The sequence below is a fragment of the Metarhizium acridum genome (genome assembly GCF_019434415.1).
Source record: "Metarhizium acridum strain ARSEF 324 chromosome Unknown scaffold_1, whole genome shotgun sequence".
Lineage (NCBI taxonomy): Eukaryota > Fungi > Ascomycota > Sordariomycetes > Hypocreales > Clavicipitaceae > Metarhizium > Metarhizium acridum.
This window is the reverse complement of record NW_027094015.1, coordinates 4671877-4699596: the sequence shown is the minus strand read 5'-3', so window position 1 is coordinate 4699596 and position 27720 is coordinate 4671877. Positions and strand designations below refer to the sequence as shown.

The window sequence follows — 27720 nt, the reverse complement described above, 5'->3', positions numbered from 1 at the left end:
AGCGGCTTGGAGGTGCGCGGAGAGCAAATTAATGAGGTATGACTTCCCGGTACCACCTCCACCATCCACATGGAGCAGCAACTGAGAGGGTTCCTGATTCAGGAAGTGGTCCATCACGGTATCGTATACTAAGCGCTGATCCCGGTTTAGGGAATCTCGAGCTTCCAAGGGCTGATGATCCACATCAAGGTCAAGGCGGTTTGCCGCCTTGCGTTGCTTCCAGTAGTCGCCCTTGAGAATACCGTCATCAGTATACCGTCCAACGTGAGGGGTCCAATCATAATTGATGTCGATGTCTCGGCGGCCGAGCATGTCGATATCCTCTTCCTCCAGCGGGCGGTCGGGAAGCATGCGGGCGAGTTCATGCCAGTCTTCATCCACAATGGGCTCTTCATGGACCTCAAGCTCAAATTCGTCGTCCTCAGCCCTCAATTCATTTGTATCTGGCTCCCCATAATGATCGTCCGCATGGGTGTCACGGTGCTGCTCTCTGCAAAACCTGTACGCAGCCGCGAAGGAATCGAACCGCTGCCCGCCCACGGTGAGCAACTCCTCTGGAGAGCGATGCGGATGAGCCATCATCAATTTAACACGGCAGAAGTCACCAAACTGGGGAGATGCCTCCACGGACCTGTATCGAGGAAAGTAAGACAGGACTCTCTTCTTCGCGTTGGCAGCGAGTCTCCTCCACGTCTTGAGATTATACGATTGCAGGTACTCGAGGTAAGTTGCATCCTCGTGCTGGTCATTTCTCTCGAGATACCTCCTGTAGCTGCCGACGGTCTCGTTGACATCTTCATCCACGCGATACGAACGTGCATGTTGCTCCAAAGGACGGCAGTCGACAGAGACCACCATCCGCGTGCCTTCCTGCAGAGGAATGTTAAGGAGAAGATGGGAAATCTCCTGCGCCGAGTAATCTCTCTCGGCAATCAGCTTATTCATCAGGCGAGAGGAGAAGGATAATAGCGGCTGAAGGTGTGCCGTGTGCGGCAAAACCTGGTCTGCAAGCTTACAGTAAGGCTCAGTCTTCTTCTCAGATTTGCTGCAATACTTGGCAGCGTACGTAATAACCGCCTGTAGGCTGGTGCAAGGAGATATGTCGATATTGGCTAGCCAGCCTAGTATAATGGCGGGATTGAAGTGATTCATGAGGTTGTCATTCCGCGCCGCCTCGAAGACATAGTACGACTTGCCTTCCTTCCTGATCACTGCGGCCAGCTCCCGCAAGGCACGAGGAAAGTCAAAACGACACTCCCGCTCTGGATTGGCCGCATTGGCCGCCTCGATATCTGCAGCAGCGCCTTCCATATCCCTCGCCAGATCAACGGTTCTCTTCCTTACGCGTAAGCAGTATGTGGTATTGCATCTGTGGCGCTGGCAGCGGTTGACGATTTGTGAGAGACGCAGGAATGTCAGTTCTGTACTCAGTGGATCTACGCTCAGGGGGTTACCCTCACCCTGGGGCATAGTCCTAGTCGGCTCAGGATTAATGGCAGTGATGTGGAATCCCCACGTGCGTGCAAAAACATCACGAGCGGCTTCATCCACCATGTCGACTCTTGGGCAATTCTCCATCCAGTACAGGCCATGGTTGTGCGGACTGCCACGCCCTTGCCATTCATACCGATCCCAGTAATCCGTAATGTTGAACTTCTTGCTTAACACGATATCTCGAAAGAAACAGTATCGGCGGTAGAAATGGAAAGCAGCAATGTGAGGATTCTGACGCAAAAGTTGGCGCGAGAGACCCATCCTCTCGGACTCGGACGCAGCCAGCCATTCATCATATCGGGGCATGTGCTGGTAGAGACTCCGCCAGTGTAAATCTGCCGGGCTGAATGTGATGAATGCACCAGGACATCCAAGGTTGTAGGCATAGGCCTCGAGGTCCTGCCTCTTCCTGTTCCAGAAGGGGCGCGTGCCGCGAATAGGTACCGCATGTCTTGTGATTGAGTTGATTAGCACCTGCGCCTCAGGGTCCTCGCTGTGCTCCAGTGCCTGAACAAGCTGCTCCCGTGTGAGCGGTTCATGACTACCATCGTGTTGCTTCACGAAGAATTTGGACCGTGCACGGGCCTGTGACCGCATCAGAGTATTGAAGGCGACGAAGCGGAAGGTCGGGTGGCGTGCAAAACGCCCGTCATGCCAGCGCATCGCGTGCTCGATGTAGTCCTTGTAGTCGATTGACCGTAGCCGAGGCTCAACAAAGTCGGCTCTCCCGTCAGGAAAGAGGCAGGGAAAAGCTAAGGAGAGTAGGGCATGAGAGCGATTGAACTCATTAATGGGTGTGCGCCGTATATTCGGAAGCTGCAGCTCGTGCTGCACCTGCTCCTGGAAGCTTGTGGAAAGCCTTGGTTCAGCTTCTGGTTCTCCGGCAAGAATAGACCGCAGAGCATCGAGCTCCGTGTCCTTGGCCAAAAGGTCCGGCACCGCAGCCTCGTCCTCCAGGTCCGGTTCTGCCTCCTCATCTTCCTCGGGTCCAACTTCGGCAGCCTCCACCTGGCTCTGGGGGATGTCGTCCAGGACATTGCCATCTTGAGGCAATTGACTCAGCCGCTCTTCGTCGATGACGATGCATCGATAGCCAGGATGATGGCGCCGGAGGTAGTTAAGCCATATGGCAACTGGCTGGCGGCGTACACGGAACTGGCGGGTGAATTGCCGGCTAAGGTTTGCATGGGACGACGTATTGGAAGGACGGAGTAATACAGTGTTCAACTCCCGCGGCAAAAGCGGGAGTTGGTTGTACACCAAGCCAACCTCGCGGAGAAAGTGAACAACATGTCCCCGATATTTGTACTGCTGGCCCCGCACAAGCATAATATTCACGTGGACGTGAACACGGCCTATTAAAGACTCTTCAGTAGGTGTAAGCTGAGGCAATTGAGTCGGTACGGAGCCAAAATCCAACTGGTTGTCCACAGAGAAGAAGTACGGCTCTTCAGGGCCGCGTTTATCATCCTTTCGACAGCAACGCGCACAAATGCCATCAGAATCGATCTTCATCTGGAACCAACGCTCTTGACATCGACCACAAAATTGCATTTGGTCATTGTCCAGCTTTGTCCAGAACTCACGGAGGATTGCTTTATCACGACAGGTCAAGGCGCAAGCGTCCAGGTCCCCATTCCACACCGGATCTTGTGCGTGAAATACGGCCGATTCTTCAGGTGGAATCATCACTGGACTCCGGTACCGTCGTGGCGGCCCCGACGATCGAGTTTGCCTTTGAGATTTTTTTGGCCGCCCTCCTGTACCAGGGGCAGGACCACGGCGAGCACGGCGACGAGGCCCTGACTTTCTGGAAGGCTGCCGCGAGCAATAGCGAAGAGGGCTTTCGTCCAAGGCATTGCTATTATCGTTCCCGTCTTCGTCCCCTAGATCGGAATCAGACTCTACCCCTAGGTGTTCGAGGTACTTCCGTGGTCGAGCAGGTGAAAGCAGCAAGTTGAAATAGTCCTCGACGTCAACATCAGATTCAGAGAACTGTCCCCTGTCATCCGCTTCCTTGGTCATTCCATCCCCATCTGGGAGCTCATTTGCCTGTAGTCGATCTTGACTCCCAGCTACGTTCCGTGGTTAGCTTGAACAAACTGCCGGGACCACAGCACAAGGATACCTTCTCCAGGACCATCAGAACCTTCAAAGACGCCGAGTTGAGAGATTGTGGGAGTTAGTGACACAGCCTCCCCTGCACGGCGTCGTGAACGATGGTCGCGCCGAATAGTGGCCTGCTTGGCCCTGGCGCCGGCCTTGGAGGCATCATCTTGCGAGTCCTTCCCGCCCTTGTGGAACCTAACAGCCAGGTAAGAGTAGTCCACACCAGTCGTGCTGCTTCGGACAGTAGATGGATCAGAATGTGAGGCGACAGGATCGGTCGAGGGCGGCACAGGCGGTGAGGGAGCTAGAGCCCGGAAGAGCCGCGAGCTCGCTTGGGTTGGTGGGATCGGCGTCCCCAGCACTATCTGCGGCTGGCTGCCTGGCTCTCCGAACAAACTCCTAGCTGTATGTTGTTGCCGTAGCTTCTCTGGCGATGTAGGTTGGGTTCCAGATCTCTGGTTAGGAGGCGATAGGCCAGCGTCTCTGTCGGTTCTTTTCGGGGCAGATCTCTCAGCTGAGGTAGGACGGACAGCCAGCTTTCTCAATGCAAGGACGGCACCTTTGGACCTGGCACGCTTGATCAGGTTAGGGAGGCATATATAGTATATCAATGGTGTCAGTTACCTCGGAATTGCGGTGGTCCCGGCATTCCAGACAGGTTGTAGTTGGATTGGCAGATTTCCTCCTGCTAACGAAATTACTTGGTGATTTTGTTCGGTCGCAAGACGGGCAATGGACTGCCAATTCAGATCTAGGACTAATATTACCCCTAGAATCATAATCCATACCCAACCATGCGGTACATCTGTTTCAATAATGGAAGAAAGGCTGCTGGCCAAGCAAACGAACAGATCGCTGGGCAAATTTAGCGATTGTAAACGATTGTAAACGATTGTAAACGATTGTAAACAGAGAAGTAAACAAAGAAGCACCGACAGACGGTGGCTGTCCTTTACCCACTTTTCTAGAGCCACCAACCAATCCAGCCTTCTTTCGCGATTTCCCATACAAAATTTGGACCAATAGAAACTTATTTGTCAAGCCTGCACCAAACCCTCATTATTCGGAAAACTTATGGATTAATGTAGAGTCAGCCTTCGGCTGAATCAAAATACAGTCTTGTCAAGTAATGGGTGATCAGCCACTCCAGACCACAAATCTATAAAGAGATCAGCGCTTGGGAATACTGAGACACGCGAAAGACGCGCGGTATCGAGTCTTGGGATTCTGCGCTGCAGCTAAATAAGAGGAGTGCGACAGAATACCCGTACATTACCACCGCCTCGAAGATAAACCCTTGAATAGTTTCTAACACGGGGCTCGGACACGGTCACAGAACCGCAACCACCACTCACGGTCGCATGCAATCCCCGTTCGGTTTGCCGAGTTTCGCAGTCGTTCTTGTCTCCGGGGAGTTGCTCTTGCAACTTGGTAGAGAATCCATCAGCTTGTGTTGTTCTATTCGTAGGCACAATGGCGGAGTTTAAGTGATCCAACAGCTGTTGATATTGCAATGTGTTGACCAAACAGCACATCTCCCGAAGAGTCCGCTCGTCTCCTGAAAAGTCGGCCGCGAGGCTGTCGTATTTGTGGAACTATTCCAGTCCCAGGTGGTAATGTTGCTGGCCATATTTGAATACAAAACCATATGGTTAAGGACAAAATATTATGTGGATCAGTGTTGCTGGCAAGAAGGTACTCTGGCCGCAGTGTCGTAGACATCACAATCAACCAACCATTGTGGATGAAAAAAAGAGAAAGTACCGGTTGGAATACTCCGTTTCACCCGCTTCATGGAAACCTGAAATGGTTGGAAACATGCTAACAAACGTTTTAGTATGCCATAGTCTGTTTTCAAGCACTAATATAGGCGTTAGTACATACCAGGCTTGCCCTTGATTTTGTCACACGGGCCCGAAGTTGACGATAACTACACAAGGGCACAAGACCTAGAAGCCTTAGGCTGCAAGCCTCATTACTGCTTTGTGTAATAAGGCCCTTTGGTCCCAAAGACCTTGAGCAAAAAAAGGACCTTTCATATCTAAAAGGATCATTACTGTTGAATTGAGTTATTACTCCGAGCCTTGTCATCTCAACCCTTGTCACAGACTTGTGAAGAATAATTTTGCAATAGACGAGGTTTTCTATCACTTCCACTGTCGTTTTAAGAGATAACGATACTGGAAGGATAACAAGCGCGGAATAGGGGGTGCGTTTATTTCTGACAAGGAGTCGACCACTAACCAGAAAAGGCTTTCCCGACTGAAGGAATGATGATATTCGTATGTGAAAGAATGGCAAAGCTGTTCAATTATTTGAAGCAACATGACAGATATTTGAAAGGCCGGCACCTCAAAGTAATGTTTCCAAGGAGATAAATTTGAACTGTATGCCTGCCGTCGTGACGTCGGTTGAATATCATGCTCGCGTCACATTGCTCTGAAAGATGGCACTGTTGCTGGATTTTCCACCACGTCATTATGATTTTTGACTGGCCAAGATGTTTGATAATTTCATGACCACTGCAAATATGCCTTGACCAAGGCAATTTCCAATAACGTTTGAAAAGGAGCAAAAAGGAGAAAATTAAGCGAAAGACCTTCATAACACGGGAACAATGCCCTAACTCTCGACGAATCAAAGTCCGAAAGCTGAAGCAAAAGGTCAGCAGCGGAGGCAATCTCATCCTTTACGCCATGTAAAAACGTGAATAATATCTAACACAAGGCGCTGATTGGCCGCAAATTGAAACTGTGGTTAACGCCATATTCATACAAATGCCGACGTAGGAGCAAATGCTCCGGCACGTTGCTGACGACGGAAGGATGGTCGGTCAGTCTGACGGACAAGCAGGCATTGACCCCGGATCAAGCAATTTGGCGCCCCGAAGTCTTGCCCCGAACCCACATGAATTTCTCTTCGAAGCGAACAGATTGGCTTTGCGGGAAGATATCCTAGTTTCAGTGTTCCCGTCCGGCAGTGGACCATGGCCTCCGTCTCCGTATTTTCGCCGACTTTGGCCAGAGGGCCAGGGGCGGCCTCGCGCATGGCGGCGTGGCGACAGTGGCTTTATTGTTGGCCCTACGCATATCATGACAGCAGTACGGAGTAAGTTTTTGACAAGAGGCAGGAAACGTACTCCGTACCAGCCACATCTATGACTCGGCGGGCGTCGTGGCGTCCGGGCAGCAATGCTTCTTGGGTAATGAAACAAGGGATGATGACGTGTTGGGTGGCCAACTGACAAAACCAAACAAAATCGCTTCTGCCTGCTAACCGCGAGGGAGTTGGCTGGGATTTCACTGTCAGTACTTCCGTAAGGCCACCCAGATTCAACTCTTCGAGGCCAGTCTTAGTCTCCACTGCGCGTTGGTTGCTGGGATCGCCAACTAGTTATGCGGGGCTTCAAAGAGAGGTTGAAGATGTCAATTCCGGGTAGGAATAGGTTCGCCGTCCATCCAACCGAAAAACGTGTAAGTAAAATGTCGATAGGGAATGGTCGCGGTCAACATGGAAATACCCGATAACAACTTGATTGATTTGTCGTGTTTCATTGTGCGAGTCACTCACTTGATGGAGTGCCATGTAAACGGCAAATGCAGTCTATGGTCCCCTTTGAACCACAATCCACCGCCAGGGTAACAATAGATAATGTCACCACAGTGCCCGGTTTAGGTTTGAAGATGGCATCTGTATTTTCGGAAGGCAAGTTTCTTTGTATAGTAGGACCAAGAAATTCAGCAACTAATGGCAAGCCTCTCGTTTGTTTAGTAGTTATTTTCCGGAGCCGAGAAGCTCTAAACGATTAGCGGTTCGCCAGCACAATGGTTAATAAGATGCTCCAATCAACGGATCTGCGCCACAAAAAGGCTCGGGCCAGCGGGATTGATTCCATGTCACCCAACAGCCTACGGAGTATTGTGATCCCAGCACTGATGACCCCATCACCGATTCATTAGCCAGTGGGTATCGTGGTATCCCGTATTCGTCGTCAAGCTTGCTTTTGGACCCTTCTTTCGGGACTTCGGCCGCCACGGCTGTCCGCGCCGTAGTGCTAATCCCAGTTGCGACTGAGGCGGGAATCTAGCTCGTTGAGTATGCTTCTTGTCGTCTGGTCGTCCTAGTTACGTGCTAAATGAAGAATTGTTGCCGGGCATGATGCTTTAAAAATTTGTCACAGACGCACTGCCTATTCTTTTTGATTATCTTCTGAGTATTGCCGAATATTGGATATGGAGATTCTTTTCGTCGGGTTTGCGCAACCAGCCACAAATTGTGGCAAAAGTCTCGCAGGGCTGACTACCTAAGGCCCAGGTAGTTAGTTGTACAATCTGTCGATCATTGCGTGGCTCAACAGGCCCGGCGATCATTTGGCCACAACTTGGGCCCCTAGCCTCCCCAGAACATCCCACCCATTGCTAATCCGAAATGGACGAGCCCATTTCCCCCTTCGGACAGCTTGAAATTTTTTTTATTTCTTTTTTTTTGCCGCCTCCCCCCCTTGGCCAGCTTGCCTATCCTGAGCAGAAAACGGAGGGAATAAAACGACCTTGTTGTTCTGGAAAAGCGGACCTTGTAGCCTTTCACTATGCGCCGCCCGGCCGATTCAGCCTATCATGAAAGAGACGGAGCTTTTGCTCCGGTCTTTCACTGCCGTGCCCAGTTCGACCTGGATCAGATGTTGTTGCCCGTCCAGCAGTGCAAAGTGCGGGTGCGGCTGCACAAGTTTTATCAGGTCGAAATAGCCCTTCTTCATCTCTCATGTCGTTCTTTTGTCCCTGTGGGAGTTTCGCAAGCTTCCCATCAGAGTCTTTGCCAGCCACCGCGGTGACAAGGCCACACTGTTCGCAGCAGGACCTTCATATACCCGTAGAGTGGTGGACTGGTTGAACCAAAGTTCCCCGAACCCATTCGTTTACCCATACAACTCCGGCCAAGGCTCGTACGGTGGCAACTGTTGGTGTTTCGGTTCCGTGCTAAAGGCTGTTTGCCTTACCAATGCCTCCGCCTATATCAACGTGGTCTTGACAGCTTGTCACTTCGATACGCTTCACCTGGAATCGGTCAACACATTCGTGGAAAGTATTTCTCCTCTTCTCGCCCTTGACATCTCCAGTCCCATGTCAACAATACTCAAAGCCTACCCTATCCATGACGCTTGATCACCTGCTACACGCTGCGATAGGTGGTGAAGATATTCTCCAGCCACGATAAATGTGCAAGGAGCATACGGCTGAGTGCCCAGTTTGCGGGAAAGAATATCTCGTCTATGTTGCGTTTTGTCATTCATTCCATCCACCGTTGTTATCTTGCCCCAACGGCCTGATCACCATTCGAGAGAAGATGCGCGACGGCCAATGTCCAAGCCCCGTCTGTCCCAATAGTCTCCGAGGTGGTTGCAGGGTTATGTAACACCAATGCTTCAGAAACAAAAGAAAAAGAATGTATCTCAGCGGACCGAGGGACTGCCACAAGGAAATAAGGAGAGTTTATGATTGGCAATTTTATACACCTATGGACACTTCTTGCCTTATACTCAAAGCTTCTCACTTGTTATGGGGACTTCGACAATCTGATCCACACCAGGGTACTCTGGCACCTCGAAATCATATTTCTTTGCAATGGACGGCGAAACAAAACTTGTGGACGTGTGAGCTAATTTGCCAGAACCGAGTCAAATCACACTTGTACGTACCGACCGCCAACAAAGTGGCGTCCCCGGAAGAATTTTACCAAGGGCTTCGGGGCCGTTAGACTGATAAGGGTGGCAGGCATGAAAGCACTACCTACTCCGGACTTTGGAGGACCGCTTTCGATGTCCCATGATGATGGTGCATCAACTGAAGTAACTGGGACTTTGGTTTCTTCTAGCGTCTGGATGACCTTTGGGAACGGCTCGCGAATATCACCGGAGAAGTTGAATCCTGCATCAGACGTGTCAATACATCGCTATGGCAACACACAAAGGCGAATATCGAACCAAAAACCGCATCCACAATATGATCCGTCGAGTCCACTGCTGATTGGAAGTCATCGACAAAAGGGACCTCGAGGTCTTCAAGCTGTTTAGCTAGGCGCTACGAAAACGAAGAGCGTCAGCACCGTGATTACCCAGGATATCTCTACTCTACCACTTTGCTAGACAAGACCAGAGGGAGACTGGTGTTGCATTGGGCCTGAATAACCCCTGCTCGACAACGCTTTAGAAGTCGGATAAGGGATAGACGGCATAGAAAGAGTAACGCAATTCAAAAGGGTTAAACGCATGCAGCCAGGGACGAGTGACTGTATCGCTATACGATAATTCGGAACTTAATTCGACTTGATGCCCAATTGCCAAGGCCGCTCACCTGGTATAGCTCATTTTTACTCCGTTTGGGGTAGAAGATGGTAGGTTGATATCCATAGTAGAACAAATGTCGAGCTGCCACGAGCCCATCTCCGCCTTGATGGTTGTTAGACTTCAAAATAACCAGTGGCATCAAGACTCGAAGCGACATACCATTATTTCCAGGACCACAGGCGACGAGGACTCGGCGGCCTTTATTCAGCGGGTGAACTCGGTAAACTTGGGCAAGGTAAGGACCATGATATAGCCATGAGATGTTGGTATGTATGGCTTACCAGCCTGGGAAACGGATAGTCCAGCAAGTTCCATCAGCTGGTCAATGGAAAAGGCGCAAGTGCTCATCAGCTCCTGGTCCAAAGCTGTAGCCGTTTTAGCTCCTAGAGTCTGCACGCAATGTGATGATTAGTATTGTCTACAACCTCGAAGCCCAAGACTTCAAACAAGCCGATGCTATGGCTGGAGCTACCTTAAGAGCCATATTAGATGATTAATATATTCCGAGTATTCAAGATAACGATCAACGGTGATACTATAGAAAGGCAGTCTTGCAGATGTGAAAATTGCTCAATACTCCTGCGTGCTCAGTATGACGAAGTTGATGTTTGAGCGAGGCCACTGACATCACCAGGAAGGTGGGAGGCGGCCGACCTTGACAGCCTTCCCCCAGACAGGCGCCCACCGCCACCGCTAATTGGTCGGCGCGGCGAAACCAGACATCCGGCCCAAATTCCACACTGAAATACTCTGTGATAGTCACTGCTAGCCAGCCCTCAATCCTCGAGCCCATTCCCAAAATCAAAAATCCACGACGCCAATTCCACCATGGTTGTTAAGATCCGTCTCGCGCGCTTCGGGCGCCGAAATTCCCCGTTCTACAATATTGTCGTGGCCCATGCACGGTATGCACCTGCCGCTCCTTTTGCCAACCATCAATTCGACCTTTGCTAACGAGCAAAAATGCAGCACGGCACGAAACTCTCGCCCACTCGAGGTTCTCGGCACCTACGATCCTGTCCCCAAGCCTGATCCTTACGACAATTCAGGAAGGCTCCACAAAGATATCAAGCTCGATACATCGCGCGCCAAATACTGGATCGGTGTTGGCGCCCAGCCTACCGACTCGGCGTGGCGATTGCTGTCTATGGTCGGAATCCTGCCAAAGAAGGTATTTGGACCCAAGCCCAGCGAGAAAAACGAGACAGTCGATGCGGAAAAGGTGAAAATTCGATAAGGGAACGGAGTTTTCAGCCAGGAAAGAGGGACCCGATGTACAATTATTGATCGCGTAATGGACGGATTGTATGATAGAAGGCGTGTCGAGCATTTACGGCGTTGGCTTGGGTTATGAATACCTTTATGTAGGAAAGTAGCAAGGTCAAATGGAAACATCTATTATCATGTGATTAAAAATCTTCAGCTCTACAAAATCAGGGAAGTACGCTGCCACCGAAAGACAATGAAATAAAACTTTAATTAGTTGAGCTACAGGTGGCTAAGATGCATGGTTATGAAACGCGGAGAGAAGTGATGATATCGCTTGCCTTATGCCAATGGTGTATTATGCCCTCTAATAGCCTAAACATATACAAATAAACCTTAATCCAAGAAGTAAACGACTGCGAGCTGCTTACAGCCTGCGCCGGCTAAAATAATACCATATCCGCCCGTCACTCAAAGAAATTGTTTCCTTTTGACTCCCTGGCCCGCATGCCGTCATGCTCGTAACTGCGGTATATAATCACTCTTCATCAGGCACCCCTTTGCCTATATTCCAACATTCGACCCTAATGAGACGCCGCAAAAAAGATGTTCATGAACAAGCATACGACCATGACCACTACGCCGTAAACGGACAATGCAAGGGCAAGTTTTCTAACCAAGCCGTGGTCAAGGTGCTCCAAGTCCCATCGCCATTTTCTTCTCCAGCGCCACGGGCTTCGATTGAGTGAATCTGACGTGCCGTCGAGAGCACTAGCGCTGCTTCCGGCCAGGCGCGCAGAGTCCTCAATATCTGAAGACCCTGAGTCTTCCATATCGTCGTCTTCTTTCATGAGCCGCTGGTGATACGAGCTTTCAGGATCGCTTATTTTGTAATAAAAGAGGCCCGGTAAGATAAAACTAATGGACGTGGAACCCGTACTTCCCACAAAGGCAAGCACACGATCCAGACTGCTGACCGACAGGGCGGTAAAGTATGCTAGCGTTAAAATAAGGGTAGTAAGGAGCGCGAAGCGGGTGTCAGACATGGGAGCGGTGCCATGGTCAGCACGGGGGACCGTTGCTGCGGCAGATACAGATGGTATGCGACCATTGCTGGACTGTGAGCGGCTTGGTCGCCATTTCAGAACCGCATCTAAAGAGGCGCGGCAAGGATGAACCTGAAGTGGGATGGAAAATAAAACTAAAATAACAATTGCAGCCTTGCCAATGGTCGACGCGACTCCAGTGGGGTCTGAGAGACATTAGGGATGGCTATGCGTCAAGACCATGGGAAGAGCACTTACACATTAAAACAATATTACCGACAATATCATTACCAAACGTAATGTAACCAGTAATGGCGACCACAAGGTAGATACTGGCAGCTGATCCAATGCTCAAAACAATTACCCTGACCATGCTCGACGGAGAGTTGTTCTTAATTTCATTAACAATAGAAAACATCTAACATCCCGTTAGCAGCGCGTACAAGCAGCAGTTTCCCGAGAACTTGACTTACATTTTGATGACAAGTATAAGCGAAGACAACAATTGGTAAAGCACTCAATGTTTCGACAGCACCGGCCCATTTGATGACTCGAACATTGCTAGGGTCTGCGTGAGGATCAACTGCAAAGTGGTATATGACCAAAACGATGAGGTATCCGATCGAAACCAAGGCAACAAGACTAGTGTACTTGAGCGAATCAAGTCTCCGAAGAAAACTGAGAGGAATTACCAGAAGCATAAAGGCCGTAATCCAGAAATGACGGTCGACAAGATATGGGATATGGTCGGCACGACTGTTGAAACCAAGCATAACGCCAGGCATCAAGTCTCCAATGATAATCATGTAGGATACGCCTACTCCGAAGCACTTGATAGCGATGGCTGCGTCAAAGACGACGGAGGCTTGTGAGTAAGTGATTTGCGACAGCGCAAAAAAAGAAGCAGTTCCACGATCCAAATAACGGGCGCATTTAGACTGCAGGTAAAGACCGAAGGCGGAGGTAAGACCAGACCATATTACCAGTAAAACACCCAGCATTATTCCCATATGGGATAGTACTGATGGCATCGCCAGCGTACCAGCACCGACAACTACATAGGGCGAAAATTAGCGGTGACACGACACCAATGAGAGGACGGATAAGGGGTTGCGGACTCGTATTTAGTAGATTGACGATACTGCTAATCGTCGAGGCTTGCCCGCCATGACCGCCATCCTTGCCCCCACGTCGTCGTTTCCTACAGCAAAAGAGCATGGGTCAGTATTCTGCGACGTTGTGCTACACAAGCGAATACGGGTTCGATGGGTTCGCACCTTGGCATATCGTTACGAGGTCTGGCAGAATTACCATCCGAAATGGTTGAATAGTTGGTCATAGCAGGCTGCTACTATGCCAACAACACGCAGCACCAGGTGCTGTGTGCGTTTCCTCGTCGTCGGCTCGGAAGTCGGGGTCAAACTAGGTCTGGGAATGACCAGCAAGCCAGTCTTTTCTTTGCCCTCCTCCCAACACCGTCCCGGCCGCCGTGGAGAGGGCGCTCGTAAATGCGCAGGGCAGTATGCGCAGGATGAGAAACGAGTGAACAGTCCGGATTCGTGGACTGGCAAGTGCCAAGTATCGAGAGGGCCGAAAGAAGAATCGACCGGCAGTGCGTTCGTTGAGGAGTTGAAGGTTGGGCGGAAGAAGCGACGTCGTCGGCCACCCGCCGGAATTGAACGTCTATGTGGTCAAGCCTCACAAGACAGGCGCCGGGCTAGATTAGGCTGCCATTGGCTTGGCGTCAGTTGGCATTTACCTGACTGGTTGGCTGGCTTTTGCTCGGACAGAGCGTGTCATTGAGCGGGGCCATGGCTGACCAGTGACCTGCGCGGCTCACAGCCAATCAACGGCCTGATAGGTCGAGGTGATACTTTGCTCAGTTTCTCGAATCTCGAACATTGAATCTCGCATATTAAAGGTCAATTTAGTTGCCACATATCCTCCCTTATCATCTTAATAGACAACAGTCTCGCCCTCCCAGAAGGCAGGGTCCTGCAGCAACAATTCCTAACAATGATCATGGCTGCCGCCGCCGACATGGACAACACCCTTGACCAGACGACACTTGCCACAATCAATCTCCTCGAGTCGCGTCTCCTCCGCCTCGAGCATCTCCTCCATGGCCCTGCGGCATCACTCCCTCATGTATACCAAGACTCTGCTGCTCAGAAGTTGAAGGATATGGAAAGACGGTTTTCCATGGTGGTCTCCCATTTTCGGGTCTACAGCGAACTGCTTAAAATTTGTCAGTGCTGCACTGAAACCGCCCGCTACCATGTTATACACTCAACTGATATAAAACCCAGACAAGTTCAATCCGGACCTTTTCCACGCCCCGGACGCCTCTGTACCGCCATCCCAGCTGTCAAGCGACGCAATTCAATCTATCGTACTATCTCAGGCGCCTGCCTATTCCTCAGCTCTATCTTCCCTTACGGCTATACAAGACAGCCCCATACCCGATCCGTCGGAAAGCGCATCTCTCATAGCCCTGACGAACAAAATGAGAGCTATCGAGGCAACCCAGATTGCACAATTAGCAGAAATTGCTGAACTAAGACGAAGAAGCGAGACGGTCATCCGGGCTTGGTACGAGAACTGGGTGCTGAACAACTCCCAGTCTCTCGCTGATGTCGAAACACGCGTGGAACGGATAGAGAAGCAGATTCGGCAGAGAGAGCGGGCTCTTGAGGACGCGAAGCAAATATAAGTTAATACCAATCTGACCTGGCTTGGTTGGAGCAGACTGCAAGATGACTTGCATCATGATAGGTGGTAGACAATTGCGCAGTGGCCTGTCGGGATCATCATTGCGAGCTCAGTTGTCAAAATTACGAGGAGACGTTGAAAGCATTCATGATACCCTGTATTTCTAAGGAGGATATTGTCAGCGACATAGCCCTGCTTCTATGGTTACGATTTTATGATAGCACATGGCTAGGAATCAGATCAGGCGGACTGATCTATATTAGAGCATTGGAGCCACAAACTGCCATCTTTTTACTACAATGAGTGCGTCTCAAGCTCAGCCCAATCCATGTCCCTTGGTGTGACTTAGCGAAGCAATATCGCGCCGGAAGCAATGCTAGTCATTAATATAGCTTCCAGACAAGGGTAATGAAGTGGTTTCGGGATAGTCGAAACGCGTTTGCCGGTGACCTAACTCTTGGGCGTGAACCCACAACCATCCCCGAAATTTATCCCCAAGCTCCGCCGTCGCAACCAGATACGATTAAAGATTTCAATTCGAAGATGGGGAAATCCGAAGTTCTCGTAATGGTGCACACAGCGTCTCCGTAACCACCAGTTTCCCATACCAATCCGGCACCAACCGTGTCCGCGTTTCAGGTCCACAACGGCACTAGTAACACATTTCAGGCGGTCTTATGAGCGAAATTCCGGGGCCGGACTTGCAATTGTATACCCGATAGTGCTTGCAACATCCCAAAGACTGATGTCCCAGTTGTGATTGATGGCTGAGAGTAATGCAGCGTGCTGGTTGGCAAGCTCAATCACAGGTGCCTACTTCCACTAACGGGAATTTGTTTAATTGATCCTAGACGAATGAGGGAAAAGAAGAGGACGAGGAAGAAGCCATTATGATGAACAGTGCCTTAATAAACATAAGTTGGTTTACAGTGTCGCCTAGTGCTGGCCGACTATCGAGTACACCGTCATGTTCTATACCTACGTTGTGACATGACTTACAGATCATTTATCCGTTACCCCTATGCCGATCTCGTATACATCCAGCTTTAGAACGACCAAGCACGAAGTGCGATGATGCCGGCAGATAGTCTACAAGATAACGGTAACTTGGACCCGGGGAAGGAAAAAAATAATGGGATATTTCCGGGCGATGATACTCGGTGCGAGTGATTGGCGTATTGGCCGTTGGAGGAGCTCTGACAGCGCAGGTCTGCGTGACGTCTCCGTTGTGATTTATGCCTCAAGCAATCTTGAATATCATCAAGGCCATGAAATATCCCTATACCCACCCAAGCGTCTTTCAAGTCATTGCCTTCGACGGGGAGGTGCCGTGTATCAAACCCCCAAATCCCAAGTAAATCAACTTTGAGTGTCAAGTGCCGCTGATGACTATTCGCAATTTGCTGAAACGGCACATTTTTCGAATGTATCATCTAGGTCGATTCTGTGGCTACGATGGACCGGTCTAAATGTTGCGTGCTTAAGAACGTTTGCTGTGTGAGCAGCCATGGCGGAATCCGAAGTTATGATGTCGGGCTAATTTATCATTCTAGACTTCATCTCAGCAAGTACTTACGAGAAAATCACAGTTTTCTGTTTTATTTCCTTCATCTTAGCATTACAATGTGACTCAAAGGCTGAATTAACAGTCTTATAAAGTGAGCTATAAGATTTTTAAGTTCTAAAGTGCAAAAAGAGTCCTGTGTCATTATAAGAGTGAAGGGACGCTATGGATGTTACCGGAGTCCATGGAGGGCATATCTCGGCATAAGCATGGTGCTATTGTCGAAGTCAATACAGTTGGATCTTGTTTCGCACCATAAAACCCTCGTCGTCGCCGGGTTCCGCCGATGGGTAATGTTAGAGCTGGAACTAGACAGTCACCAGACCTGTCGTCGAGCAAGGAAATTCGAAAAAACATTCTCTGGACCAGTAACATGGTTTCAACAAGAGAGAAAACTCCTGCTGACCAGAGGGAAAGCATGGAGAATGAGAAGGGTTTCGGTGGCGCCCAACCGCCGTCTCAAGGCATGAACTTTCGAACCCACAACCAAGAACACTTCGAAAAAGCGCCGTTTCAACAAAGAAAGTGGGTCATGCATATGAGCTCAGACCACAGAAGGACTCCGACTAGTAACCTGGTACTACGGAGTACAATATGATATCTGTTGATTCGTCAGTCGGAATTGTTTTTGCAAATTGGAATCAAGCTGCTCGTGTGATAGCTGAACAGAGGACCTGTTATTTGAAGGCCTGCCCACAGGAAACTGGTATCTGATGTAGTTCGTGGCCCGTGTTCAAGCCTCATGACACAAATCCTCAAACAATACCCTAGGGACCACAGAAATGAGGCGTTATATAACTATCACTTAGCCAGCTCCTTGAATTCTGGATTATAGCTCCGAAGAGTCGAGCGTCTGAATAATAGTACCTAGGCAGTTAACATCTCATTTTGGTTTGTCCTGATGGGCCTATCATGTACATGGTAAGGCGCAGCGAGGATCGACAGCAGGCGAGGGTGCCCGATCGGTAGAACTACATATGTACCCTAGGAGCTTTTGATCTTCCAGGGTCATTTTTTAGCCTGGCAACGCTAACAGACAGGCCGCTAGGTGTTTTGCTTCCGGGGATCCGGCAATCGGCTCTTTATGGAGGCGGCAGGCTCACAGAGTCCTACCGAGCAGGTATGTGAAGAAAAAAAGACGGAACCGCAGGTAGTAGTCCGACTTCGCCAATTTCTTCAAACATCTGCCGTGTATTGAATGAGCACGACAGAAACAGCCATCCAGACACACAGTCTTTTGACGACCAGACCCACCATTCCGGTGCTGAAACACTTGCTTCCCCTGGGTCTCGAGCAGGGGTCATGGCCGGCATCAACGGAAGGCGGGGAGCCTATCATGAACTTCGGTATTTTCGTCCAGTCGCTTGACTGGCGGTATCTCAAACTCCGTCGAACATTAGCGAAGAGGTGCTACTAGTAATCAATCGAGGGCTCGGTGGGAATCGACAGAAAGTGGCGCCATTCAACCGTTGTGCTTGGGCATCTGTGGGTTTTGTGTGCCATCGAGACGCTTACCCTGGATCTTATGTTGATATTTCGCAGCAAGTCGCGCTCGCAGTCGCTCTTGTTTTTGTGCGCGTGTGGAAAGGAGCGCCTAACGCCAACCATTTCGCCAGCCTGCGCGCTTTTGGTCACGCTTTCATCTTGTTAGAATTGACACCGAAACAGCAACTATTTCCTTGCTCCTACATTCCAGTGGGCGGCGCTGTGTATCCTGTGCTCGCACTCCAGATCACAATGGACAAGTGCCAATGCCAAGGACAATCCGTTGTTCACACTCCTTCGTCATCCATTCCTGTGCCCGCCACCATCCGGTAGGCGCGACACGGACATGGTGGGATCCGAAGAAACGTAAACGCGGCGTTCGGCATCAGTGTATCAAAAGATGATGTAACAGGTGTGTTGCCGTGGCATGTTGGCGATACAATGACGTCTAGCTTTCTTGCGTCGAGATAGGATTCGATGGCCCAACGCTGCAGAGCTCAATCGTAGTCATTCCCATCATCAGGGACAGCAAGTGAACGGGAAGGGACAGCCGAGCGTCTCTCCGTGCCTGCCAAGTGGTGCACAGCAGCGCCCCTCGCCCCTTTCCCTTCGCGCCTTCCGTACGAAGGGCGCTAATGTGTCGTCCAGCGTCCAACCACCACAGCACCTTCACGCCTTCACGCCTTCGAGCGACCCTGGCTTCCATGCAGCCACGGACTCAACTCGCCCCATGTTAGCCATCCATCGCCAACCATCTTGCTAAAGAATTTGGTCTCTCTTTCATGCGGCTGGTCGGCTACTAGTCTCTCATTTCGCCTTCATCCGATCCAGCAAAGCTTCAGTGTCTCTAGTTGTCAACCGTTGTCTCTCTTTTGGCTTCCCCGTCAGTCAACCGATCAAGCTGCTCCGTACTTCGTACTCTGGAACACGATGAGAGCTAGTCTGCACCGCCACTCAAAGATCCTTCTCCCCCGACGTACCTCGACGTTCCTCGACTTGCCATAATCAAGGCCTGCCACGCCAAGGACGCAGCCCAGTTTATCCAGCCGTCGCCACACCCTTGTGTTCCGGATTCTGTTACGCATGCCCTTGACTCCGGGTTTACCTCCAATCCTTCAACAATTGTGTCACTGCCGCCAACCTCTCTCGCTTCGACTTCCTGCTTTCTCGCTGCGTCTGCTACCTGGCTTCAACCTCAACCCGTTCATCCACGTTCATGAAATTCCCACTTCCCATTCACTTTACAGCAATTTTCGACCTGGCCTTTTCTCATCAAAGCGTATCCCTGCAACCCACGACCAACGAACTCCACCGTCATCCTGTGGCGCAAATTAGGCCTTGTCAATCTAACAAGGAAGTTGACAGCACCTCGAGTCCTGCCACTATCGGGCGCACCCAGCCCTCCGGGCCATGTGCTAAATTTGCCAGTCATATCCCGTACGCAGCACAGCAGAACGGAAGTCCTTGAATCGACCTTGACCTCCAATACCTTTTGTAGGAAACGTCTCGTTCACTAGGTTGGCAGCCAAAAGACCAGTTTGGTGCTCCGTACGGAGTACGTGGCTGGCACACCAAAAAACCAAGCACACGCTCAACGAAAAGCCACGTACCGTCCCCCGCCGCACCTCGCGCGCTCTGTCAAGGCAGACGCCAACACACCCGGACAGACACCCACGGACATGGTCTCCAGTGCCAAACTAGCTTCTGGTCCCAGTCTCGTTCTCCAGCATCGTTTTCCTTCTTTCCATCCAGTCTGCAGCCTGACCGACCTTCGCGGCTCTTGATGACCTTCGCTTGAACGGCTGCCAAACCGCCAATTTTACTCTTTACTAAGGCCTGTTGCTGCTCTGTCACTCTTTCACCCACGACTTGCTTCACCTGTTTCGATTCTCCTTGCGGCTGTGCCGGTCCGGTCCTCTTTGGCCACTTTGTGCTTGGTCTTTGTCTTTCCCCCCTAGTCTCTTGCATCCGTCGCCCACTCAATCAACTCGTCCGCCGATACCTCCTTTTTGCGCACGCATTTCCGCCAGACAAGATTTCCTATCGGCTTCTTGTCACTACTGACTTCGCCATCTTCGCGCCCACGAGTCATTACCGCCGTATTTCGCGATCCGAGTCGCTATCTCGTTCCTTATGCCAGGTTACGCTTCGCAGTATTCTCCGTCACTAGTGAAAATGGAACGCTCGCGGCCATATGGTGGCCGAAAGCGAATGTCGCTGGGCAATATTCTTGGTGACCCTTTTGCGTTGGCGACTATCTCCATCTCTCTTGTTGGTCGTCCCACACTCTCATAATTGTTACTCTGACATGCCTCATCAACGCCATTTCACCACGGCGCTTCTTCGTAGTGGCATGAACATTCACTAACAAACGCATCAATAGCTTGCCTGGTTTATTACCTTTATTTCGTGCGTCGTCGCCCAAGTCCAGGCCAACAAGAATAAAGGACTGCCTGAGAAGGACAACCCCGACGGTAACTTCCCTCCATTCGCTTGGTGGGCTGTCGTTTACAGTCTGTTCCTTATCGTCGGTGTTGTAGTGGTGGTCGCCAGCGATGCTATCCAAACATACCACGTTGCTGTTACCGGTTATCTGGCTGGAGGTATGGTTCTGGTGACCTCTGGAGTCAACTCCCTCGTCTATTCCAAGAATGGGGCTAGAGAGGCCGCGGCTGCTGGTTTCATACTCCTGTCCATGGTAGTCATTGTTTGGATCTTCTACTTTGGCTCAACGCCTTCTTCAACACCGCGGGCGTTCTTGGATTCATTCGCGCTGTCCAAGGACTCTGGTGCGATGCATAACCAAGCAATGAACGGTTATGGTGGTACCGGTCGCCCCGAGACATCCAACTCGGTGCAGCCGCCGCAGATGTATACATCTGCTCAGCTTAATGGTTTTGAGAACCCCTCACCCGTCGGTGGCACATCTCAGGCTCCAACTGCGCCTACCATGCCGACATATGGCAACAACACGATGCAGTCAAACAACAAGTCCAACGATGAAGAGGTTCTCCCTCCCATTGATTACCCATATCAAGCCAAAGCCATCTATAGCTACGAGGCCAATCCTTCAGACGCAAACGAGATTTCCTTCAGCAAGCATGAAATCCTGGATGTATCTGACGTCAGTGGACGGTGGTGGCAAGCCCGGAGACGGGGCACCAACGAAATTGGCATCGCTCCTAGCAACTACCTCATCCTATTATGAGCTAACGACGAGGAAAACCCACAACTCACGCACACTCACAAATCTTTTCATACAGCGAGATGTTAAAGAAAAGATATGACTTTGGACGAACAACACCATATGTAATATCGTCACGCCCAACCTCTCTCCCGTTCAGTGGATCGCCAGTCACAATCGGACTTGACTTGCTGATTCGCTGTTATTTCATGTAACGCCTTATAGCGATGACTGCGGAGCATCTTATCTCCCGCGCTTGCTTTTCACTTTGTGTTTTTGCTATTGATGTTTTATTTTATCCTTTGGCAAAACTATGGGTTCCTGGGACATGTATTGGATGGAGTACATTTGGACGACTATCCCCACACTGGCATGGGCAAGAATTTTTTCTGCCAAATCAACCTTTATTGGTTTTCTTGATTTCTGTTCTTCACTCCTCTTTTTTTTTTCATATCTTGTTTATTTTCAACATAGCTGGTGTTCTCGACAAAGGGTGGATTGGTCCGATCATGGTCCAGGACGTACTGTTTTAGTAGAGGTCCGACAACGAGATAGAGGTACTTTGCCTCACAGGAATGTCGTTGTAAGACTGAGGCCGGGAATTATGCAAAGAGCGAGGCGAAGGAGAGGGCTGGCGCGACATGTGTATATTGTGAAGTCGCAGTAGTGGTTGAGAGAACCGGATGCCTTTCTAGCTGGTGGAATATCTGGTCCATAGGTCAATAAAGCTGAAGCGAAAAAAGAGCACGTTGTAAAAAGTGCAAAGTCTGTGCCATGACAAATTGCCCAGATTATTTCGCGACATGGCCGGCGGAGCATACTCGCAACTCTCACTTGTGCCCCCCTTCCCCGTAATCGGGGATACCAACGATCGTGAAGCGGGGACAAGGTGGATAGTCTTGCGTCAACGCAATCGTCATTGGTGTTGGCCGGGTGTTTTAACCTCCGCTAGTTGCTACTGTTGAGACAGAATACCTCTTCGGCTGCGGCAAGGGGAGCTCGCTGAGATAACTACCCAGGTATGTATATGTTACTCTGAGCGGGGGGACAAGCAGTGACATGCAAGCCATTTGAACCGAGATGAACTACGTGACAGACCATATATATATGAATATATGTATTTATTGGACTAAAAGCCGTGGATATCTGCAACACGGAGCCGTGTAAGACCACGAGCGCAGAAATCGGGCAAAACGTGAACACAAGATGATCAAAATGCACCTCTCACCCCTCCTCCTCCTCCTCACGCCTCTTACTGCGGCCCTCCAAGCTGCCAACTTCAACGTCTCGGCGGCCCTCGCCAACGCCCACTCCTGCGGCCAAGACTGCCAGCGCCGCCTGGACAGGACCATCGCGGCAGACATATCCGTCGTCGGCCTCGAGTTCGACTACCCCTTCTACGAAACAGCCTCCAACTTCTCCTCGTCTCTTGCCCCGGGGGAACTCCTCAAGCTCCAGCCCCTCGACCCCCGGAACCTCACCATCAACGGCGGCGCAACCGTCTTCCGCATCCAATACACATCCCTCGACTACGACGGCTCCGTCGTCCCCGCCACGGGATTCATCGCCTTCCCCTACACGCCGCGCTACTCCTTTGCCCAGGACCTTTGGTCGGCGTCAAACACCTCCACCCGGAAGTACAGGCTGGCCGCCTTTGCCCATGGCACGATTGGCATCTCCCCCGGCTGCGCGCCGTCCAACGGGCCTGCGCTGTACGACTATTCCACCTGGCAGCCCGTCCGGGAAAGGGGCTACGCCATCGTTGCCACCGACTACGCCGGCCTGGGGAACAACTACACCAGTCACAAGTACCTCAGTCTTCCCGCGCAGGCAAGCGACGTGTACTACCGGCGTCATTCACCAAGGAGTGGATGAGCTTTGGCCACTCGCAGGGCGGCGGCGCCGTCTGGAGACTCGCAGAGAGCAGATTTGTGCGCAACGACAGGACGTACCTCGGCAGCGTGGCCATTGCCCCGGCGACGTACTTCATCAGACAGCTCGTGGATAGCCTCTTGGCGGCGAATTGCACGTCCTTGGGTGCGCAAAAGGCCACCGGCGCCGGGTTCTTACCGTACGTGCTGCTCGCGGCGCAGCGCGCCGTTCCTCGTACAGGGAGTCGATGCTGTCGCCAGTCTTGCGGAACAGGACGCAGCTGGCAGTCGAGGCGCAGCTATGTCTGGAATCTGTGATTGGGATCAGTGTAGACCTGGACGCTAGCCAGCTCGTCTCGGTGACAGGCGCTGAAAAGGATATTCCTACGCTGCTGAGGTGGGAGAAGATGGTGGCTCCGGCACAGGGGGATCCGAGTTCGGCACCGGTTTTTGTTGTCCAGGGACAGAATGATACGGCTGTGTCGTGGAAAACGACAGCCCAGGCATGGAATTCTTCGTGTCATGACGGTAATGAGCTGCACCTGAGACTGTTTCCTACGCAGAGCCATCGGCCGAGTTTGACCGCTGGTGCGGCCGAGTCGTTGGCCTGGATGGACCATCGGTTTGAGGGCAAGGAGAACAAGAGGTCCAAGAGCAAGTGTACCAAGATCACAAGGATGCCATTTAACTTGCAGTATGTCAAGGCTGCTACTGATGTAGACTTGAAGCCGTTTCTCAAATAGGTAAACGATTCGGGGGTCCTAACGAGGGATGTTCCCAACGTTCCGTGAACGCGACGACATTTACGTTTCATTTAAATTATCATGAGATTAACTTATCTTCTTGAGCCGTGATAGGCAGCTGAGTTTATACCGTGGTGGTAGATAGAGTACCATCAATCACGTCTTATTGATCGTGGGAAAAGCGGCCCTGGCGCGTCGCTCCCAGCCACCAACCCGACGGCTTTGTATAAGACTGAGTACATCCATGAGCTATCCATGAGCTGTCGGTCACTTCTCCGTCCCAACCGCCTCGTGAAGTTTTTATCTCAGGTCTACAGTAGGTGTATCTCGAACAAAATTGATAGTCACTTCATATCTGGTAGATCCGGCCAATATGTATCATGGCTGGCCGACCCGCACCTTCACTACTGCATGAGAGTGAGACCTCAAGATGAGGAGCGGCGGAGTAGGAGGGCATGGACTGAAACCCATGGGCGGAAGAGGCCGGCTGTAAGCATCCCAGGCATGTTGTCGCGGCGGCAGGCAGGCAGAGCCACAGCGCCAGGGGAACTATCGGCTCGACTTCTCATTCGGTTTGGCCACGGTTCCTCAGGTCTCAGAACAACCCCCAAGCAGTCGCGGAGCCGTATACGACACCAATGGGGTACTATCGCACCAACATATGCCGAAAAAAGCTCGATTTGATCATACTCGCCTCACAATGGCTCTTCACAAAAGCAATAGCATCAAGTGTCGAGACGCTTTCGTAGTTCCCTTTCTTTCTGAAGCACCTCGAGTTCTAGCCGTTCAACCCCGTAACGAAGGGCCTCTTTACGCTGACGAACAATGCGAGCTCTAAGTTTGTCTTCTCCGGTCAACTTGCGCCCCTTAGCGGTATTCTTTTTATCAGCCTCATCCGGCCGTGCGAGGCGACCTTGTTGAAGCTCTGCACGGGCCTTAAGTGTTTCGATCCGCCGTTGTTGTCGCTCTATTTGTGCATCAGCTCGAGAGAGCAAGAGTGCAATATACGGGCCAATTTCGTCTCGAAGCGAGGATTCAGCAGCAGCAAGAGTTGTTTGGGGAATGAGTTCGTAGTGCTACCAAATAATACATGTTAGATGTGCAATGGCAAGGTGGATTTTTGGCCAAGAGATTGTTCGCACCCGGACAGTTTTCAAAACCTTGACGAGTCGTGGAAAGTCGGCTACGCCTCCATCCAAAGTCTCGACCGATGATTCAAGATAATTCAGTGCGCTGCGCAGCGAGGAGACACAGCCGGCATACGATGCCGTGCCAGGGGCGGAGGCTGTCGTAGCCATTGCTGGGGGAGGCAAGAGCAGCGGGACCAGAAGCGACCCTAAGTCACCAGCCAACGGGGACACGATACTCTAGGCTGGTCGTTTTTGTGTTGTTGCCGCGACGGGTACCGTGATCAGAGGATCGTGAGAAAAGACAGGCTGGTGTAGCTCGCGTGTCGAGGTGCGGTGGCCGCAAAAGTTTCAAGAATGCGGGCTCTTGTCTCGTCGTAATAAGAGAGAGACGCGGGAGGACAGGAACGGGGCCGGCGGAGGGAGGGAAGGGCAGCACCGCCCAGAAAAAACTCACGATGCTTGAATGGTGTGGTTGTTCAGTCGAGCTTGGGTGGAGCGTTGCGACGGTACAATATCGCGTCTCAAAGGCGTCTGCAGGCGCTAACTGGTCTCGCGGCTTGCCCGAGTCTGTGGCGTACAATATCGCGTCTCAAAGGCGTCTGCAGGCGCTAACTGGTCTCGCGGCTTGCCCGAGTCTGTGGCAAGTGGCAAGTGGCAGTCGCCGGTGACCAGCTCCACCATTAGCGCCGTGAACGCAAGCCCACCTGCCTGTTTGAGCACAACTGACCTCGCTTGTCTCGCGTCTCGTTCCTGCCTTCTCACAAGATGTCACGCAGGCGGTGGTTTGGCTGGCAGAGTACATTTCGCGTTAGTCAGGCCGTCATACTGACACCGAGTGTCCTCAAGTTCAAACCTCCCATCTCCAACTGCCCTGTCTCACCATCTGTAAGAGCTTATTTACGCTGGAATGCCAGCAAATGCATGCCAGGTCTTTTCTAGCACAGACTAACGGATTTACCGGCCATCTTTTTTTGTCGGCCCAGCCACTCAGCTAGCTCTTGGACAAACGCTCTCCACCATAGCGCCAGACAAACCATCCTCTTCCGTCGGGCTTGGATGCTTCCTATGGAACAAGAAGATAAACAGACAGGCCCACGTTTTGGTGCAACACCTCATTCGATACCGAGATCTCTTACTAGATGCCTCGAGTTATAATTAACCAACTCCTCTGCTTCTATATATGTTGCCAAACTTCCATCGTTATTCCCATGGCTCTGTCGTCTTCACTGTTCAGAAGCCATCGTCAGGTTGTGTCTCTGAGACCAAACTCGACATCTGTGCCATCGTCACTTGACCGAACATCGTGTTGACCAGGCATGCAACGTAGCATGCCAGCTGCCATGAGCGGTCCCCCCGGTTGCGGGACATGAAGCCATCGTGACCGAATTCGGGCTAACGGCCATCTCTCAGCCCATCCATGCGGTGCATCGTGAGATTGGTAGAGGAGGTGACGCTTCTCAAGCATGTTATGACCCAACGATGCAGCCAATCCTCCCTTTCTGACTGAGACCCTCCTGTACCCCATACGTTTACCAGCCCACCCCATACTCCTCGGGCATTTTACCCATATAATGCCGTGGCCGCCGGTCTTTGTATTTCTGGCTGGTGTCTAAAGCTCAGCTCTTGCCTGGGTTGTCTTTTTGTGAGTGAGTATGAATTTGAGCTGGAAGCCACCTTTTACGGTCGTTACCATCCCCAACTGGGATACTATCCCCAATCTCTCATATGGCTCACCAGCCGGCAGCTGCTGCTGTCGCCTATGGTGTCAATGGTCACGGCTTGCGGTTCTTGAACGAAGATTGGAACGACAGCATATCCAATGGGAACCTATTCACCCTGACTTGGAATCAGTCGTTGGTCAAAGCCGGTGCTGAGCTGGGTCTCTTCAAGGTTACATATCCTGCGGATGGTGTCGTCGTGTACGATTTAGTGGCCAACTTGACTGGTTTGTACTCTCGCTGTTCTCTTTGCATATTTCAACTCACTAATAGAACGGTTTGATAGATGCAATGAATTCCACATCTTGTGTGTGGACTCCAGAGGCGTTACAGAATGAGTTGTACGCAGTTTGGCTTACCAATGGTCAGCATGTTCATCCAAATTGGACAATTTCGCCTCCTTGGATTCCAAAACAAGAAGTAAGTCTCTCTCTCTCTCTCTCTCTCTTCATGACCTGGCGAAGGTTGAAAGTGACATTCCTTCTCCACATCCCTTCGGCGCCAAGCGCTCTGCTATGTTCACATTGCTCTGTTTACATCTTTTTGCCCCAGCTCTTCATATGCCTAACGAGAAAATACTCAAGTCAAAACCCCGTTTCCGTTTGGCAGCGACCATAGCTATTCCTCTGGTTTCCCTACTTGCTCTGTATGCCATCTCTTTGTCCATCTATCTTGCACATCGTCGGCGGAGAAGAGAGAAACGGGAAAAGGAAGACGCAACTCCCCACCAGGACGTTAGTCGGAATGGCTCTGTGGACTCTGCCATTACTGTGCAAACTATCACCGAGTCGGAAGACGGCATCAAGTCGAAACCAAGCCTTCGGCTCATCACTCGTCCTCCCGAGGAACAAAACACGACTACTAGCGAACTCTTAGAGGATGAGGATACAATTGTGGAACCTGTTAGCCGAGGCGACAGATCGACTGTACAATCACCAGTGTAATAATAAGGGACTTTTGGTAGTATAGAATATGGAAGGGCTTGCATTAGGTATCATACCTCGCGGTAATGAAAGCGGAGACTGAGAGACGGAAAAGGAGTGTATAGGGCATAAGTGGGTATCTATCATGTATCGTTTCTCATTGTGTGCATTGGGACAAAAAACAGGGGCAAT

At 51.1% G+C, this 27720-nt stretch overlaps 10 protein-coding genes across 10 annotated transcripts; 6 read left to right on the top strand and 4 right to left on the bottom strand.

The window, feature by feature from the left end:
• Positions 1 to 9896: 9896 nt before the first annotated feature.
• On the bottom strand, positions 9897 to 10430 carry J3458_001465 (uncharacterized protein; the record flags this gene model as incomplete). Its single annotated transcript, XM_066116736.1, has 4 exons — positions 9897 to 10048; positions 10106 to 10171; positions 10228 to 10336; positions 10419 to 10430. The coding sequence occupies 4 exons, from the start codon at positions 10428 to 10430 to the stop codon at positions 9897 to 9899; spliced, it is 339 nt and encodes a 112-aa protein (XP_065978622.1).
• A 306-nt stretch (positions 10431 to 10736) lies between these two features.
• MRPS16_1 (mitochondrial 37S ribosomal protein bS16m) lies at positions 10737 to 11338 on the top strand. Its single transcript, XM_007810196.2, has 2 exons — positions 10737 to 10851; positions 10916 to 11338. Exons 1-2 carry the CDS (start codon positions 10775 to 10777, stop codon positions 11181 to 11183), a joined length of 345 nt encoding a protein of 114 aa, XP_007808387.1. The 5' UTR covers positions 10737 to 10774; the 3' UTR covers positions 11184 to 11338.
• A 148-nt stretch (positions 11339 to 11486) lies between these two features.
• Positions 11487 to 13825, bottom strand: J3458_001463 (uncharacterized protein). Its single transcript, XM_007810197.2, has 4 exons — positions 13476 to 13825; positions 12672 to 13399; positions 12457 to 12616; positions 11487 to 12404 (listed from the first exon to the last, which is right to left on the bottom strand). Exons 2-4 carry the CDS (start codon positions 13227 to 13229, stop codon positions 11737 to 11739), a joined length of 1386 nt encoding a protein of 461 aa, XP_007808388.2. The 5' UTR covers positions 13230 to 13399; positions 13476 to 13825; the 3' UTR covers positions 11487 to 11736.
• Positions 13826 to 14107: 282 nt separating this feature from the next.
• On the top strand, positions 14108 to 15287 carry J3458_001462 (uncharacterized protein). The gene is made up of 2 exons (XM_007810198.2): positions 14108 to 14446; positions 14508 to 15287. The coding sequence occupies exons 1-2, from the start codon at positions 14215 to 14217 to the stop codon at positions 14909 to 14911; spliced, it is 636 nt and encodes a 211-aa protein (XP_007808389.1). The 5' UTR covers positions 14108 to 14214; the 3' UTR covers positions 14912 to 15287.
• Positions 15288 to 19597: 4310 nt separating this feature from the next.
• On the bottom strand, positions 19598 to 19947 carry J3458_001461 (uncharacterized protein; the record flags this gene model as incomplete). The annotated part of the gene is made up of 1 exon (XM_066116735.1): positions 19598 to 19947. Exon 1 carries the CDS (start codon positions 19925 to 19927, stop codon positions 19598 to 19600), a length of 330 nt encoding a protein of 109 aa, XP_065978621.1. The 5' UTR covers positions 19928 to 19947.
• A 187-nt stretch (positions 19948 to 20134) lies between these two features.
• SHO1_1 (Transmembrane osmosensor) lies at positions 20135 to 21167 on the top strand (the record flags this gene model as incomplete). Its single annotated transcript, XM_007810199.2, has 2 exons — positions 20135 to 20230; positions 20343 to 21167. 2 exons carry the CDS (start codon positions 20135 to 20137, stop codon positions 21165 to 21167), a joined length of 921 nt encoding a protein of 306 aa, XP_007808390.1.
• Positions 21168 to 22349: 1182 nt separating this feature from the next.
• On the top strand, positions 22350 to 23018 carry J3458_001459 (uncharacterized protein; the record flags this gene model as incomplete). The annotated part of the gene is made up of 1 exon (XM_066116734.1): positions 22350 to 23018. One exon carries the CDS (start codon positions 22350 to 22352, stop codon positions 23016 to 23018), a length of 669 nt encoding a protein of 222 aa, XP_065978620.1.
• Positions 23019 to 23262: 244 nt separating this feature from the next.
• On the top strand, positions 23263 to 23757 carry J3458_001458 (uncharacterized protein; the record flags this gene model as incomplete). The annotated part of the gene is made up of 1 exon (XM_007810200.2): positions 23263 to 23757. The coding sequence occupies one exon, from the start codon at positions 23263 to 23265 to the stop codon at positions 23755 to 23757; it is 495 nt and encodes a 164-aa protein (XP_007808391.2).
• Positions 23758 to 24482: 725 nt separating this feature from the next.
• SPC19_1 (DASH complex subunit spc19) lies at positions 24483 to 25055 on the bottom strand (the record flags this gene model as incomplete). The annotated part of the gene is made up of 2 exons (XM_007810201.1): positions 24483 to 24833; positions 24900 to 25055. 2 exons carry the CDS (start codon positions 25053 to 25055, stop codon positions 24483 to 24485), a joined length of 507 nt encoding a protein of 168 aa, XP_007808392.1.
• Positions 25056 to 26612: 1557 nt separating this feature from the next.
• Positions 26613 to 27549, top strand: J3458_001456 (uncharacterized protein; the record flags this gene model as incomplete). Its single annotated transcript, XM_066116733.1, has 3 exons — positions 26613 to 26832; positions 26892 to 27025; positions 27190 to 27549. 3 exons carry the CDS (start codon positions 26613 to 26615, stop codon positions 27547 to 27549), a joined length of 714 nt encoding a protein of 237 aa, XP_065978619.1.
• Positions 27550 to 27720: the final 171 nt, after the last annotated feature.